Here is a 14,444-nt window from a genome sequence, read left to right as displayed (position 1 = left end):
GAGCTTTCTATGATTCCACAACATATTTTGGGGGGAAATGCGGTGGGAACTTGTCAATTGATGAACATTTATTATGCATCCACAACAATCCAGGCACTGTGGTAAGATCTGGGATACAAAGAAATGCCCCAATAATCCTGGCTCTCAGGGATGTTAGAGTCTAATTAGACAAGTCTTTTTTTCCCCTCACTATATTTGTCTTCAAAATTTTTTTCTTCTTTAAGAGCTCTTCCTGTGCTGACCTTCCCATGAGATCCTACCAATTTTCACTAAACATTTTAAAATCTATTTTCCTAAAATACTGGGTCCATGCCAGTCTGTGCTTCAAAGTTCTCTCCTCTTCTATCCTAAATTCTAAATCACAATACAGTAGTAATTTCTCTCAAGTCTCTTCATTTCTATATCACTTCAGTCTTAAGACATCTGGCTGGCAAATCTTAGGAGTGTCTCTTTTCTTATCTCTGACAACAGCATACCTCTCTGACAAAAAACTGTCTCATATTCCTTAGAGCAAAGATCATGTTGAACAAGTCTCTCTTCCTCTGAATCCTTAATGGATCACCTCACCCCTGACAGTGCCATTGGCTGTATCATTGTTACTCAGGAGAAGCAACAGCTGTTTTCTCCTTAGAGGGGGAAGCACCTTTTCTTTGGAAAGATTTTCTTCATGTTGCCACTGAAAAACTGCTATCATCTGAAGAATGTGACAAAAACTTCCAAAACCAACTGTCTGTTTCAAATAACTGGAGGTTGGGGGATGATGAATGGGTAAATGGGTAGTTATCAAGTATAATTACAAAGTCCATTACTCAACAAATAGTTATACTTCTAATTGTAACAAGAGTCATTATCAAGTAATAAAACTAGTTAAAATATGAAAGATAAAATGTAGATGAGTAATGCCCTCAAAACTAGAAATTTTTAAAAGCACGTGCCAAAGGTTATAAAAGCAATTCCCAACAATTCAGTACCTAAATTGCTATTCTATAAGAACATCTCAGAGCTCCCTCTAAATGACTACTGTGAGGGAAATGGTACTTATAAAGCCATTTTGGTATGAAGCACTGTGCATAAATGAAATTTATTATTCATTAAATTCTAACTTTGACTTCTAACTTTGAATACTAGTTCTAAATGAGATTTAGAGTGGGATTATTAGCACTTAGATTTTGAGTAAGATTTTTGTTTTGTTTTGTTTTTGCAAGGCAGTGGGGTTAAATGACTTGCTCAAAGTTATATAGCTAGGCAGTTATTAAGTCTGAGGTTGGATCTGAACTCAGGTTCTCTTGACTCCAGGGCCAGTGCTCTATCCACTGCACCACCTAGCTGCCCCAGTAAAATATTTTTTAAACCTCTTTGAGCTTGATTCCTTGGTCCATAAGATGGGGGTCATAATAGAGTACTTACTCATCAGTAAATATTACTACCTTGTTTAAATGCAGAGATTATAGGCATGAAAAAATGATATTTTCTTTTTCTTTTTTAGGTTTTTGCAAGGCAAATGGGGTTAAGTGGCTTGCCCAAGGCCACACAGCTAAGTCATTATTAAGTGTCTGAGACTGGATTTGAACCCAGGTACTCCTGACTTCAGGGGCAGTGCTTTATCCACTGCGCCACCTAGCCACCCCATAAAAATGTTATTTTCTACCCTCAAGGAGCTAGGAGAGGGGAGAAGATGGGGATGAGATACATATATCTATCTATATCTACATACACATGATAGTATAAGTTAGAGCATGGTTAAAGGGAGATACTGGTATCAGAGATGAATAGAGGGTGTTGACTATTCAGAACTAGGGGAATGAGAGAAAGGATCATGGAAGATGCCTACAATCAGGTGATCCTTAGGGGAAATGAAAAATTCATGTGCATATACCACACTCTAGCTATGAAGGAGATTCAAATGGATGTAAGATCTTGTCAATTTGACATTCCCTCTATCGATAAAATCCTCCTTTGGGGGTTCCACATGAGGTTCTAGAGACATGTCTTGCTTTCTTTTGATGTTGTGAAAATAATAGTGATACACTTAAGTTACCTACAGGTTATTCTTCGTCTAAGACCAAGACCCTTTCTTAACCTAGTCAATGTATTCTGAATGATTACTTTTTTTATTCTGTCTTTACTTCCTTTCTGGAGATACACTGCAGTTTGCTCTTAACCACAGAGTGATACTTATTTTTAATTCTTCAAAAACTGTTTTGCTCCAGATATTGAAGAATACTTTGTAGAATATTCATATTAAAAAATTGGAGAGGCTTGGGGTCATTAAAGGAGCATCAAAATTTCCTAAAGACATCCTAGCTTACTCTTCTCTTCTTGTTCAATTCTGGGCCCAACTCATTGCTCATTTATATTAACTGTTCTGGGTAATCCATCGGAAGATAGTAACTTGAAAAATGAATGGCACTAGAATGAATTAGATTGAGATTGGAAAATTACAAGTGATTTAATTTGGCTAAATGTAGAGTGTATGTGAAGAAGAATAATGTAAGATAAGGTTGGGAAGGCATGTGGAAAGACTAGTGGATACTAAATTTTAAGCTACTGAATTTATTTTTGTCTTGTAGGTGATGTGAAGGTATTCAAGTTCTCTGGGAAAAGGGACGTGATTAAACTTAGGCATAAAGAAAATTAATTTAGTAGCTATGTGAGGATCACATATTGAATTGATTCCTTATGAGTGAACCTATGGGTGAATGTGAACAAGAGAGAAAGAGACTAGAAGCGGGGGGATACCAATCAGAAAGCTATTAGGATAGTTCAAATGAGAAGAAATTAAAGTCTGAATCCTGGAGGTGTCAATGGGAACACAAAAGTGAGAGATAAATGGGCAAGAAGGATTAGGTTGTGGCAACTGTATGAAAAATAAGGAAGAGTGAAGCAGGGGGAATGTTGCTATCATCATCAGAACTAGAGATATGAAGGGAAAGGACAAGTGTTTTGGAGAAAAAATGATGTGTTCAATTCTGGACGTATTAAGCTTAAATAACTAATGGTTTATGTACTAGATTTGTCCAATAGGCAGGTAGAAATTTAGATCAGGATTACAAATAAAAATCTAGGAGTCAATTGAAGAGATAAAAACTGAAGTAATGTAAACTGAAAAAGAAGAGGAACCACTTAAAAGCTTCAGAGCTAAGTCAAAGGATGTGACAAGTAGAAGAAAATAGCATTATGATAACTGAAAGAGGAAAATTTCAAAGAGGAGGAATCACTGTAGCAAATGCTTTAAGCTTAAGGTTGAGAAAAGTCACTGGAATTGACAATTAAGAGGCCAATGGGGACGCTGAAGGAAACAATTTCAAAAGACTGATAAAAATGGAAGCCAGAATAAATAATAACATGGAGGATGACAAGAAAAAGAGGAAGGCTTTAAAAAAAAAAGTAAGTGGAAAGTTGTGGGCATTTTTGTAAGGAGTAAACAAAGGGAGAGACTTGATGGAGAGAAAGGATGGTTAAGTTTTTAAACAGATGTTGATTAATTTCATATGTAAAATGAGAAATATGTTTCATGTCTTCTTGATGGGTGGGGAAGGGGTGAAGGGAGAGAATTTGGAATTGAAAATAAAATACTTACAAAAGGAACAGATGATGAGAAATGAGGGAGTTCATGTCAGACAGACTACATCTTCTCATTAAAGTAGAAACCAAGATGTGTTAGAGAGAAAAGGAGGAGGGAGAAGGGGAGTGAGACAGAGAAAGGAGGAAGATTTGGGGATTTTAGGAAAATGTGATTTAATTATGTTAAATGAAGATGATAGATCAAAAGATTAAATTATTGGGAGAATACAATGAGCTATGTTTACACACACACACACACACACAAACATAAAACTTCTGTAACTATTAAGTATATAATAAATATGAGATGATAAAACCATACTTTTAATTTTCTTTAGGATTTGTTTTCACAGTCATTCAATTAGAATGGAAAAGCATTAAGTGCTCACCTATGTCCCAAGTATTATATTAGGCACTGGGAACACAAAAAGAAAAACAAATTGGGAAATCACTGGAAAGGCATCAAATATAGTTGGTTTAGTTGATTTGAATTTTAGAGGGTAAGGCAGGTATGTGATCAGCCCAATAGGTCAATTTTCCATATTTCCTAGTAGTATGGGTAGGCCTTTTCTCACACATGCTTTATGAGAGAGTCATTGTTATGTCAGCAATAGCTATTATTATTGAAGCCATAAGTCCATCACTATGTTACAAATTCCCCCCTCAATGGAAAGGGTATCCTCTGTACTGCTCCACAATGCTATGAAATCCAGCTGTTAACTCCCCATTCTTTTTTCAGATTTGTGAGATTGCAATTATCAGGGAAGATGTTACAGATGTTAAAATGGAAAAGAATGGCTAATCTTAAGGAATTTATAGTCTAGTACAGGAAAAGAAATAGGGGATATGCTATTAAGGCAGCAAGGTGGTCCAAAGGCTAGAGTGCCAGCCAGACCTGAAGTCAGGAAGATACCTCTTCCCAAGTTCAAATTCAGCCTCAATAATCTTGGGCAAGTCCCTTAACCCTATTTGCCTCAGTTTTCTCATCTATAAAATGAACTAGAGCAGAAAACAGCACATCACTCCAGTGTCCTTGCCAAGAAAACTCTAAATGGGGTCACGATGAAAAATGTGACTAAAAATGACACAATAACAATATGCTAAGTATTAAGGTAGATATACAAAGTGCTAAGATAACTTGGAGGCAAGAAAGAGAGAATCCAGGAATGATTAGAAGGGTACGAGGAAATCCTCTAATGCTTCAAAGGATCTGAGGCTATCTAGTCTAATTTGCTCATTTTATAGACAAGGATGCTGGAGCCCATATAGGTTAACTGATTTGCCCAAGATAACCTCGAAAATAAATATCAGAGTTGTTTTGAACTCAATATTTGATTCAAGAGTCAGGGCACTTGATGGAAGAGGTAATACTTGGGCTCAGCATTTAAGTAAAGGAAGGATTTTAACAGGTAAAATCTGAGAAAACAGTATATTAACAACATGGGGGGGCAGTGTAAATGCATGGCATTAGAGAAAAGGACTCAGCAAATCAAAGGGAACTTTGTCAGTGTCACTAGGGTTTATGTGGAGTGATATCTTTGGTAAAACTACTTCAAACATTCTAAATTTCAATGAAAATAACCTTCAGCTAAAATGGAATGTCACTATTTAAATGCAATATTGCTGCTAAATTAAAACCTCCAGTGTTTTAAAATTGACTCCACAACAGCAATTGTATTTTTTGAAGAGTATATTTAAAGTCATCAAAAGGTCTTACTTTATACTGGCAAAAAATAAGGAACAGATTAAAGCTATCATAAATATTCATTTTAAAGGTTTTATTTCTCTATTATAATTTGCATCTAGATGAACCTTCTTACTAGAAAATTTACTAAAAGTGATAACAGCTACATACATATCACTATAAAATTTTCAGAGTGCTTAAATAAAATGAAGTAAGGGTGGAGGGTGTCCCCTTCCATTAACTGAGTGTCACCTATGCTAATCCTCTCTATAATGGATGGATATATGTATATGTATATGTATATGTATATGTATATGTATATGTATATGTATATGTATATGTATATGTATACCGCTGAAGGAAGAACTGTATCAATTGAGATATGGCCAAACCAGTTACAATATACGAATGTGATGGAATACTACTGTACTGTAAGAAATGATGAGGATTGTTTTAGAAAAAACTTGAGGAAACTTTAATGAGCTAATATAAAGTGAAATGAACAGAACTAGAAGAATTCATACAAATTACAATATTGTAAAGATAAGCAACCTTGAAAGAGTTCTGATTCACAATGGAAGCAGTCATAGTTTCCAAGTACTCATGATAAAATATGCTGCCCACCTCCAGACAGGTAAGGAACTCATGTAGAGTTAACTAAGCTTATTTTGGGGGGGACATGGTTAATGTGGGAATTTAATTTACTTGATCACACATAATTATAAAAGGTTTTATTTTTCTTGTTTTCTCAATTGGTAGAGATAGGAAGGAAAGAAACTGAAAATAAAATTGAACTAGCAAATACAATTCAATTCAGTAAGTATTCCGTAAGCAGCATCTATTATGAACTAAGCTAGGTGGTGGAATTACAAAAAGAACAATAAACAACAATCCTTGTCCTCCCAGAGCAGGAGTAAATAGATACAGAATATATACAAATGAAAAACAAATTTCTTTTAGTACTGGGGCTGAGGAAAGCAACCACAATTGAGGGGCACAGGTAGTAGTAAAAGAGCTGAATTTTGAAGGGAGTCTGGGACTTCAAGAGATGGAGATGAGGAAGGGCATGCTAGGAATGGGGAGCTAAAAAAGGCAGGGATGTGGGTGATGAAATGTTACTGATGGTGGGGTGGATGGTCTGGATGGATTGTAGAGTATGTAAAGAGAAATAATGTGAAATTAGCTTGGAAAGGCAACTTGGAGTCAGACAATGAACAGGTTTAAATTCAAACAGTACAATTTGTTTCTTATCTTAGAGCTAAAAGAGAACTCTGGAAGTTTCCTGAGTCAGTTATATGATCAGAATTGGGCTTAAAGATCACTGGTGCTGAAATTAGATTAGAGAGGGGAGAGAGCAAAAAAAGGGCTGTTAAAAGCATTCAGGAGAGAAGTGATAAAAGAAGTGTGGCTGTGGTGTGAGTACAGAAAAGGAAACAGATGCAAAAGATGTTAAGGAGGAAAAATCAATAATACCTGGCAAATGACTGGATATAAGAGAAGAGGGAATCAAGGGTTGAGGCTGATCTCATAATTGTAAACCTGGGTGAATGAATTATGTGGTATCCCTGACAGAAAAGCAAGAGGGTTGGAGAACTAGGGAGTTTGCTTGGTTCATGCTGAGTTGCCTTTGGCCTAAGAAAGAAATAACAGGAAATTATTGATGTGGGATTACAGTAGAAGAGAGAGAGAGATGAAGGCTGGATATGTAGTTCTAGAAGTCAAAAGAAGGCAGATTTAGAGGTGGAAGGGACCTTACCTTCAAGGTCATCTAGTCCAACTCCCTCATTTTTAAGATGAGGCAACTGAGGCCCAGAGAGATAAGGGGACTTGTTCAAGGTCACACAGGGAATAAGTAGCAGAGCCAGGATTTGAACGAAGGTTCTAACTCCACATCCAGCACTTTCTCCACTGCACCAAGCTGTGTAGTCTGCACAGAGATGATAATTGAACCCATGTGAGCTGATGAGATTTCTGATAGAGGGTACACAGGTAGAAAGAGCACACAGGACAGACACTAGGAACACACTTACAGAGAGGGGCTGGGAAATGGATGACACTCCCACAAAGAAGAAATATTACTATCCCTATTTTACAGTTGAAGATACTGAAGCTCAGAAAATTTAAATGACTTGTCATAGTTACTAAATATTGGGGGTGGGATTTGAACCAGGTCTCCAAGTCTGGCCCTCTATCCACTAAGCACCACTGCTTCCCAAGGGATTTAGTCTAGACAAAATCATATATGGGTAAAATAAATTCACAATTGTAATACAGGTAATAATTATGTTTCTTTTAACTATTAAATATGAAAAAGAATTTGTTAATTTACCATCAACCTATCTATAATAAAAGGAAATAGTATCTTCAATTATTGAAAATATTTGGCTCTGGAATTGGTTTCTGAACATGACAAATGATATAAAGGCATAATGTGAAGACCTTCCTCACATTAGCATTTGGGAAGCTGCTTAGTTTCTCAAGAATCTATTCCCCATTCTGTCACAGAGGTGGGAAAGTGTCAACTCTCAAATGAATATAAAAACCTCAGCTAAAGAAGAAATTTTTTGCTTATTCTTTCTGTCACATGTATGGTTGTACGAATAAGCATAAATTATGAGAGATACTATTAATGTCAAATATTAGGCCATGAGGTCTTGGGAGGCCATCCCCATCTCTTCCAGGCTCCCCTCATCAGAAAGTCTTCACTTTCATTTAACCTCAGTCAGTGCCTTGGGTGTCATCCCTACTACCACTTCTTTTAGCTTTGTTTTTCTTGCCCCTCTTCTCCAGGAGAAGTTAAATAAGGAAGACTTTTCTTGCCCCCAGACTCCTGGGAACATACTTTATTTAAAGAGTCCACACAGTAGGAAAAGAGAGAAAGAAAACAATAAAGAAAAAAGAAAAGACAGAAAGATTATAAGCAAAATAGAAAAAAGCTCAGAAGAGGACATGAATAAAATGATTATGTTATTACCTTGTTAAATTTATTATTTACTTAAAAGACTTCCATAGAACAAAGTTGCTGGCCTCACATAAAATTTTCTTAATTCTTCTTTAAATGTTCTTAAATTTGTATTTATTGATGACTAAGTTTATAATGAAAAAGTTATATATATATTTGTGAGTCATGTCTGGAGACACATTTGAACTCAGGGCCAGGGCTCTATTAAAAAAAATGTTTTTAAAAAACATTCCTAAGAGATCTAAGAGACTCCCTTTATGATCTCTATATTCCAGCAACCTAGAAATGTTCTTGTCTTGTCCCTTCTGTAAAACGAGAAAAATGGCATTTTAATCAGTCAATTTTAAATTCTACTAGTTGGGTCTTTCTGATAAGCTCAGGCCTTATTAGAAATAGTCCTTTTTACCTCCATGTCTGTAGGTTCCATCATCTGAGGACTGAAGCTCAGGGAGGCTAATTGTCTTCATAAGAAGGGCTATTTCCTATCTCTGATTCTTTTCTCATTCTAAGCAATGTGGCCTTGCTTTAGCTTCCCCCTCAAAGGACAAACTTAGTGGATAGACATGGCTACCCCCACTCAATCACTCACCTGTAGGACACACACACATATATACTTGCTACATCGTCCCTTTTCTCCCCATAGATACCCCCCTCAACCAACAAATCAATGAATACAGGACACCTTTCAAATACTTAGCCTTTAGTTTGTTTTAATCATCCATACCACAAAACGATGAATTAATGCTTGAGCTCCCTGGACCCAAGAAAAAGGAAGGGGGGAAAAGAGAGAAAAGGTAGCTCTTATAGAGTACAACTTAAAACAAAATAAAAACACTCCCATTATAAAGAGGAATGTTTATAGCAGTATCAACATATTTTCAACATTCCCAATGTCTGAGTGGATCATAGTTTATAGAAACATATAATACTGGCCTTGCCATATTGGTTCAAGAACATTTAGCTAAACCAACACCTCCTCAGTACAGTGAATAGTGACAATATTCTAAGAAAAATATTTAATATTACTTACGACCTATTTAAGAGGAAGCCATGCTATGAAACTGTGAAACAGCTTACAAAAGTCTAGGACAGAATTTTTGCCTCCAATTGAATAAGAGAACTTCAATTCAAGTTTCAGTTCTATTATAGATAAGTGACCTTGGATAAGTCATTAAATGTTTTCATCTTATTTTCCCAACTAAGGTGATAACTTGTTCTTATTGGGCAGGTTTTTGAGGACGGGGCTCTTAGTATATAGCATATATTTAAATGACTTATGTGAACATTATGAAATCAAATTAGATGATATAGGTGAAAATACAGCACATTAGGATGGGTGCTAGAAAACGATATTAAAAGTATGTCTGGAGTAATTCTCTGGGCAAGAGGATTCTTAATTATGCTAAGGCAGAAATTTAATAAAAACAGACTGCTAATCTTAGACCAAACACCAGTGTAGTGAAGGACGTGAACTTAGAACGAGAAGCTTTGGACTTATATCCTAATTGCTATGCTAGCAAAGCCTAGGTAAAGTGACCAGAGCTCTCTGGACTTGACAGTCTCAATTTGTAAAATGTGGGGTTTTTAGATCAGACAACCATGGCTAATAAGTAAAATAATAGTTTTATAAACAGTTTTATAAATTCCTAGTCACCTTTATAAATTCCTAGTCACCTTTTGTTACTATTCTTTGAGAGTCTAAAGGTCAATCATAGAGGAAATGATCTAAGTGAAAGAGCACTGGGTTGGGAGGGAGGAGGCCCACATTCTGGTTCTTTACCTCTCTGGGTTCAGGTTCTTCCTCTGAAAAATGAAGCGGTTCGACCTTCACACTTCCTTCTGGCTCTTATATTCTGAGACATTATGGCCTGTGTCAGGCATTGTCAGCAGCACAATCACACTCTCCTTGGCACTAACAAACTTATATAACTTCTTGGGGGGAAATTAGATTCTAGGCTCACAAAAAACCTACCATAGTGTGGGCATCTCGAGGGATGAAGAATGAGTCAACATTAGATGGGCAGGGAGGGGATGGAAGACACAGAGGAGAAAAGACAAGGGGGGAGAGCTGAGGAAGCATAAGGTGTTAAGTGGTTGGAAGCTGGATTTCTTTAGATTTTCTCCTGTATGTGACAATCTGACAGAAGTCTCCTAATAATGGATCAAAAAGTAAAGAGGTATTATTTGTTATCACTTTTGCTCAAGGAGGAGCTTCAGAAGAGTATGAAAGATATTGAATGTGAATAAAGAGTGAAGAAGTTTCTGGGTAAAGGGATTTAGATTTCTAGGTGAGGGCTTGAGATGCTGGTACAACAAGATCTTTCGTAAGAATCAGGGTAAAGAATGAATGCTTAACACAGGCCATATAGTCCATGAATGTAAGAGTCGGGAGGAAGCATGGAGCTAGAACCCCTTTATTTTTCAGAGAAAGAACCTGAGCCCCATTGCTAAAAGGCTTAGGAATCTGATCAGGAGGTCTTGAAATGAATGATGATGATGATGAAGCACTTATCAACTGCTTCCTTTGTGGCAGTCATTTATGCTAAATACAAGGGATTACAAATACAAGAAAAGCCAGATAGTCCATAACTAAATAAAGGGGAGCAAGAAGGAGGGGGGGTATGAGTAGCCGATTTGTTTAGAAATGGCTGACAAAGGGATTCAGAGGCCAGGTGCCTGGGAAGATAAGGAGAAAGCTCACTTTCCAGAGCTAAAGGAAGTACCAGGAGCAAAGTCAAAAGTTCTAGGGGAGAAGGAAGAAAAGAATAGTAGCTAGAGTGCAGGAGTGAGGAGAAGAGGGATGGAGAGAAACCGTCCACAAAGAACCTTTGAATACCATAAAAAACAAAAGATGTACCTTAAATTTTGAAGAGGGTGAGAGATTCATAATAAGAGGGATAGTAAGCACACTTATGGTCACATGACAGGGAAACAAAGTAGACTTGAAATCTTAACAAGAGGAGGTAGATTTGAACTATATAATCCATCAACAAGCATTTATTAAGAGTTTACTATGTGCCAGGCATTATATTAATAACTCTGAGGATACAAAGTAAAAATCACTTTCTCTGAAGAGGTTTACACTCCAATGGGAGAGACTATATATAAAAACCAGGTATATACAAGATATAAATAGTAAAAATGGAAGTAATCCTCAAAGGAAGACATTCATAGTAGGGAAGACTGGGAAAGGCCTCCTGAAGATGACCTTTGAGTCTTGAAGAAAGCCAGGAAAACAAGAAGGCAGTAACAAAGAGCTGGCCTTTATCTCTGGCACAGGGGACAAGTAATAAAGCATCACCAATTTCAGAGACGGAGTGTTGCATGAAGAAAACAAGGTGACTTGTTATCATCAGGTTCTAGAGTATGTGTAAAGTCTAAGACTTTAAGGAGGAAAGGAAAGGAGGAAAACAGGCTTAAATCTCAAACAAAGGGTTTTATGTCTCATCCCACCTGTGATAGGGAACCACTAGAATTTACTGAGGGAAATGAGGGTGGGATGGGGCAGACCTACTCTTCTTTTTTAATTTTTTCTCTTTTTTTTCCAGACCTACTCTTTAGGAAAATTACTTTGGCAGGCGAGTAGAGAATGACACTAGTAGGGAGAGACTTGAAGCATGGGAGACCCACCAACAGGCTATTCCTAGAAGCAGCACCAGGAGAGAATGGATAAAGCATGGGCCTAGGAACTGGAAGACCTGATTCAAATGCCTCAGATATTTAGTAGCTGTGTGACCCTGGGCCTCAGTTTCCTCAACTGTAAAACAGGGACAAGAATAGCACCCACACCCAAGGGCCATTGTGAGGATTGATGACAAAATATTTCTAAAGTCCTTAGTACAGTACCTGGCATATAATGCTTATGCCCTCCCCTCCCTATCCTCCTATTCCAATAGTTAAGGGTAAGGTGGTGAAGCCTTGCAGCAGGGTAGTAGCACTGTCAGAGGGACTGGGTGGGTGGGTGAAGAAGAAATACATAGGAGAGATGTTGTTAATCAGGGGTCCTTTCTACTAGACCATAGTGATAAATTCCTTTGTTCAAATCTAAGAACCCAAGGGGAAACAGGTTTGAGAAACTGCCAAATGACTGGGTAAAAGAAACGGAAGTAGTAAGCGGCTAGGATTATCCTAGAGAGACCTCCCAGGCAGAAAGAGAAAATGGAAGATGACTTCAGAAAGCAGATCACAAAACTAGGACAGGGCAATCTGAACTACCTAGATACCTGCTATAGCTCCCCCCCCCCCCCCCCCCCCCCCCCGGTAAAGAAGATTGCCTTGTTGATAATTTCTTCCTTCAGAAGGCAAAGAAGCAATTTTTAGATCTGTCTAACAAATAAGCAGACTGGGAAAGAAGAAATTAATATTCCAATTTGGTATTTGTAAAACTAGGAGGGGAACCCTGAGTAAAGTTTAGTGTATATTCTCGATTAGGGGAAAGCAGACATAGAAAAGTTCAGAGGAAAGATATGTTGGATCACCTCCCTTAAAATCAAAAAGGATTTGAATTAAAGAATAAACTTCTGTTTACATAAGCACAAGTGCCTATGGGACATCTAGTCTGAAGTGTCAAGTAGATGGTTGGTGATGGGAGACTAGAGCTCAGGAGAGAGACTGGGGATAGATATTTAGGCCTGGAAGTCATCTTTATAGAGGTGATAATCAAACCCCTGGAATCTGATAACGTTATCAAGAGAAAGACAACAGGCCCAGGAAAGAACCTTGGGATATACACTTACAGTTAGGAGGAAGTACATGAATGAGGATCCAGCAAAGGAGATGGAGAAAGACAGGCCAGACAGGTAGAAAAACCAAGAGAAAGTATTGTCACAAAAACCCAGACTGGAAATAGTATCCAGGAGGAAGAGGTCAACAATGTCAAATGTTGCTGAAAGGTCATGAATGAGAACTGAAATTGTGATAAGAGACAATATACAATTCAGAATTACTGAACTATTTTTTTCCTTCATCAAGGACAGTAGGAAGTATAGGAAAAAAAAGATTATTATAGAAATGAAACCCAAAACAAATGGTAAGACATTATTTCCTAACCATTCTCAGTAGTAGCAAGTCAATAGAATTTGCTGAATTATCTCTCAAGATACTAAAAGAACTGGCTGAGGTAAAAAACAAAGTATCTTCCTCCCCAAATCCATTCCTCTCCATAACTTCCTTTTTCTGTGAAGAGTACTACTATCTTTCTAATGCACCTGGGTTTGCAGTCTTAAGATTCACCCTCTAATCTTCATTCCCCCTTCATCGAATACATACCCTCAAATCCCTCTTTTCTTCTCACATAATCATTCTAGTTTATGCCTCCATCACCTTTCAGACAACTGAAATACCCTCTGAATTGGTCTATTCCTTCTTTAATTCTTCCTTTATCTATTGCCAAATAAATTTTTCTAAAGCACTGGTCTCTTATTCCTGCCCTGATCAATGACCTCCAGTTGGTCCCTATTGCTCCAAGGATCAAAACCAAAAATCTTTTGTTTGGCATCCATAGTCCTTTACAACCTGACCTGAACCTACCTTTCGGGTCATGTATAGTACTCTCTACCTTTCACAAACTCAATGGTCTGACAAAACTGGTCTTCTGGTTCATTCTTGAAGACAGACACTCAATTGATCAGAAATTCACTTCCCTCACCACCGGTCTGTCTGAATCCCTACTTCTCTTAAAATCCTTCTGTACCATTTGTTTTGTATATACTTATGTACAAGTTGCTTTCCAATAAGATGTTGAGGGCATTTTCATTTTTGTATCCTCAGTACTTGGTAGATAATAGACATTTATTAAATGTTTGTTAACTGAGAGGTAATGTGGTGGAGAAGAATTTTGAGCCTGGAGTCTGGAAGACCAGAGTTAAATCCAGCTTCTTTACATTGTACAATTTTGGGCAAACCACTTATCCTGTCTTCTTCTTCAGTTTTCTCATCTGTAAAACAGGAATTATAAAAGCACCCATCTAAAATAAAAGGGTAGTTGTAAGGTTCAAATGGCATCTTGGTAAAGTCCTTAGCACAGTACTTAACATAATATACTTCATAAATGCTTCTTTTGCATTGACATACTTCTTTCTAGGGAGATTTAGCTAGTTGGTATCTGAAGTGGAATTTAAACTCCAACTTCAGAGTTCTCTAGCCATGTTTTAGGGTAAAGTTCAGATTACAGTGAAGTCAGAGCTAAACTGTCAGTGCAAGAATATAAATTCATAGAAGGTAACCATCTAGTCA

At 37.2% G+C, this 14,444-nt stretch overlaps 1 protein-coding gene across 12 annotated transcripts in view; it reads right to left on the bottom strand.

The window, feature by feature from the left end:
* The window catches only part of MBTD1 (mbt domain containing 1), a 79,539-nt gene that overhangs the window by 61,804 nt on the left and 3,291 nt on the right, over positions 1-14,444 (bottom strand). For 3 of the 12 annotated variants that reach the window (XM_074223694.1, XM_074223696.1, XM_074223695.1), the window contains one exon: positions 7,005-7,175. The exons of the other annotated variants lie outside the window; for them this stretch is intronic. In XM_074223694.1, coding sequence (XP_074079795.1) covers positions 7,005-7,016 — 12 coding nt within the window. In that variant the 5' untranslated portion in view covers positions 7,017-7,175. The remainder of the gene's footprint in view (positions 1-7,004; positions 7,176-14,444) is intronic. 12 annotated transcript variants of the gene reach the window in all.

The sequence above is a fragment of the Macrotis lagotis genome, chromosome 2 (genome assembly GCF_037893015.1).
Source record: "Macrotis lagotis isolate mMagLag1 chromosome 2, bilby.v1.9.chrom.fasta, whole genome shotgun sequence".
Classification (NCBI taxonomy): Eukaryota; Metazoa; Chordata; class Mammalia; order Peramelemorphia; family Peramelidae; genus Macrotis; species Macrotis lagotis.
This window is presented reverse-complemented; position numbering and strand designations above follow the sequence as displayed.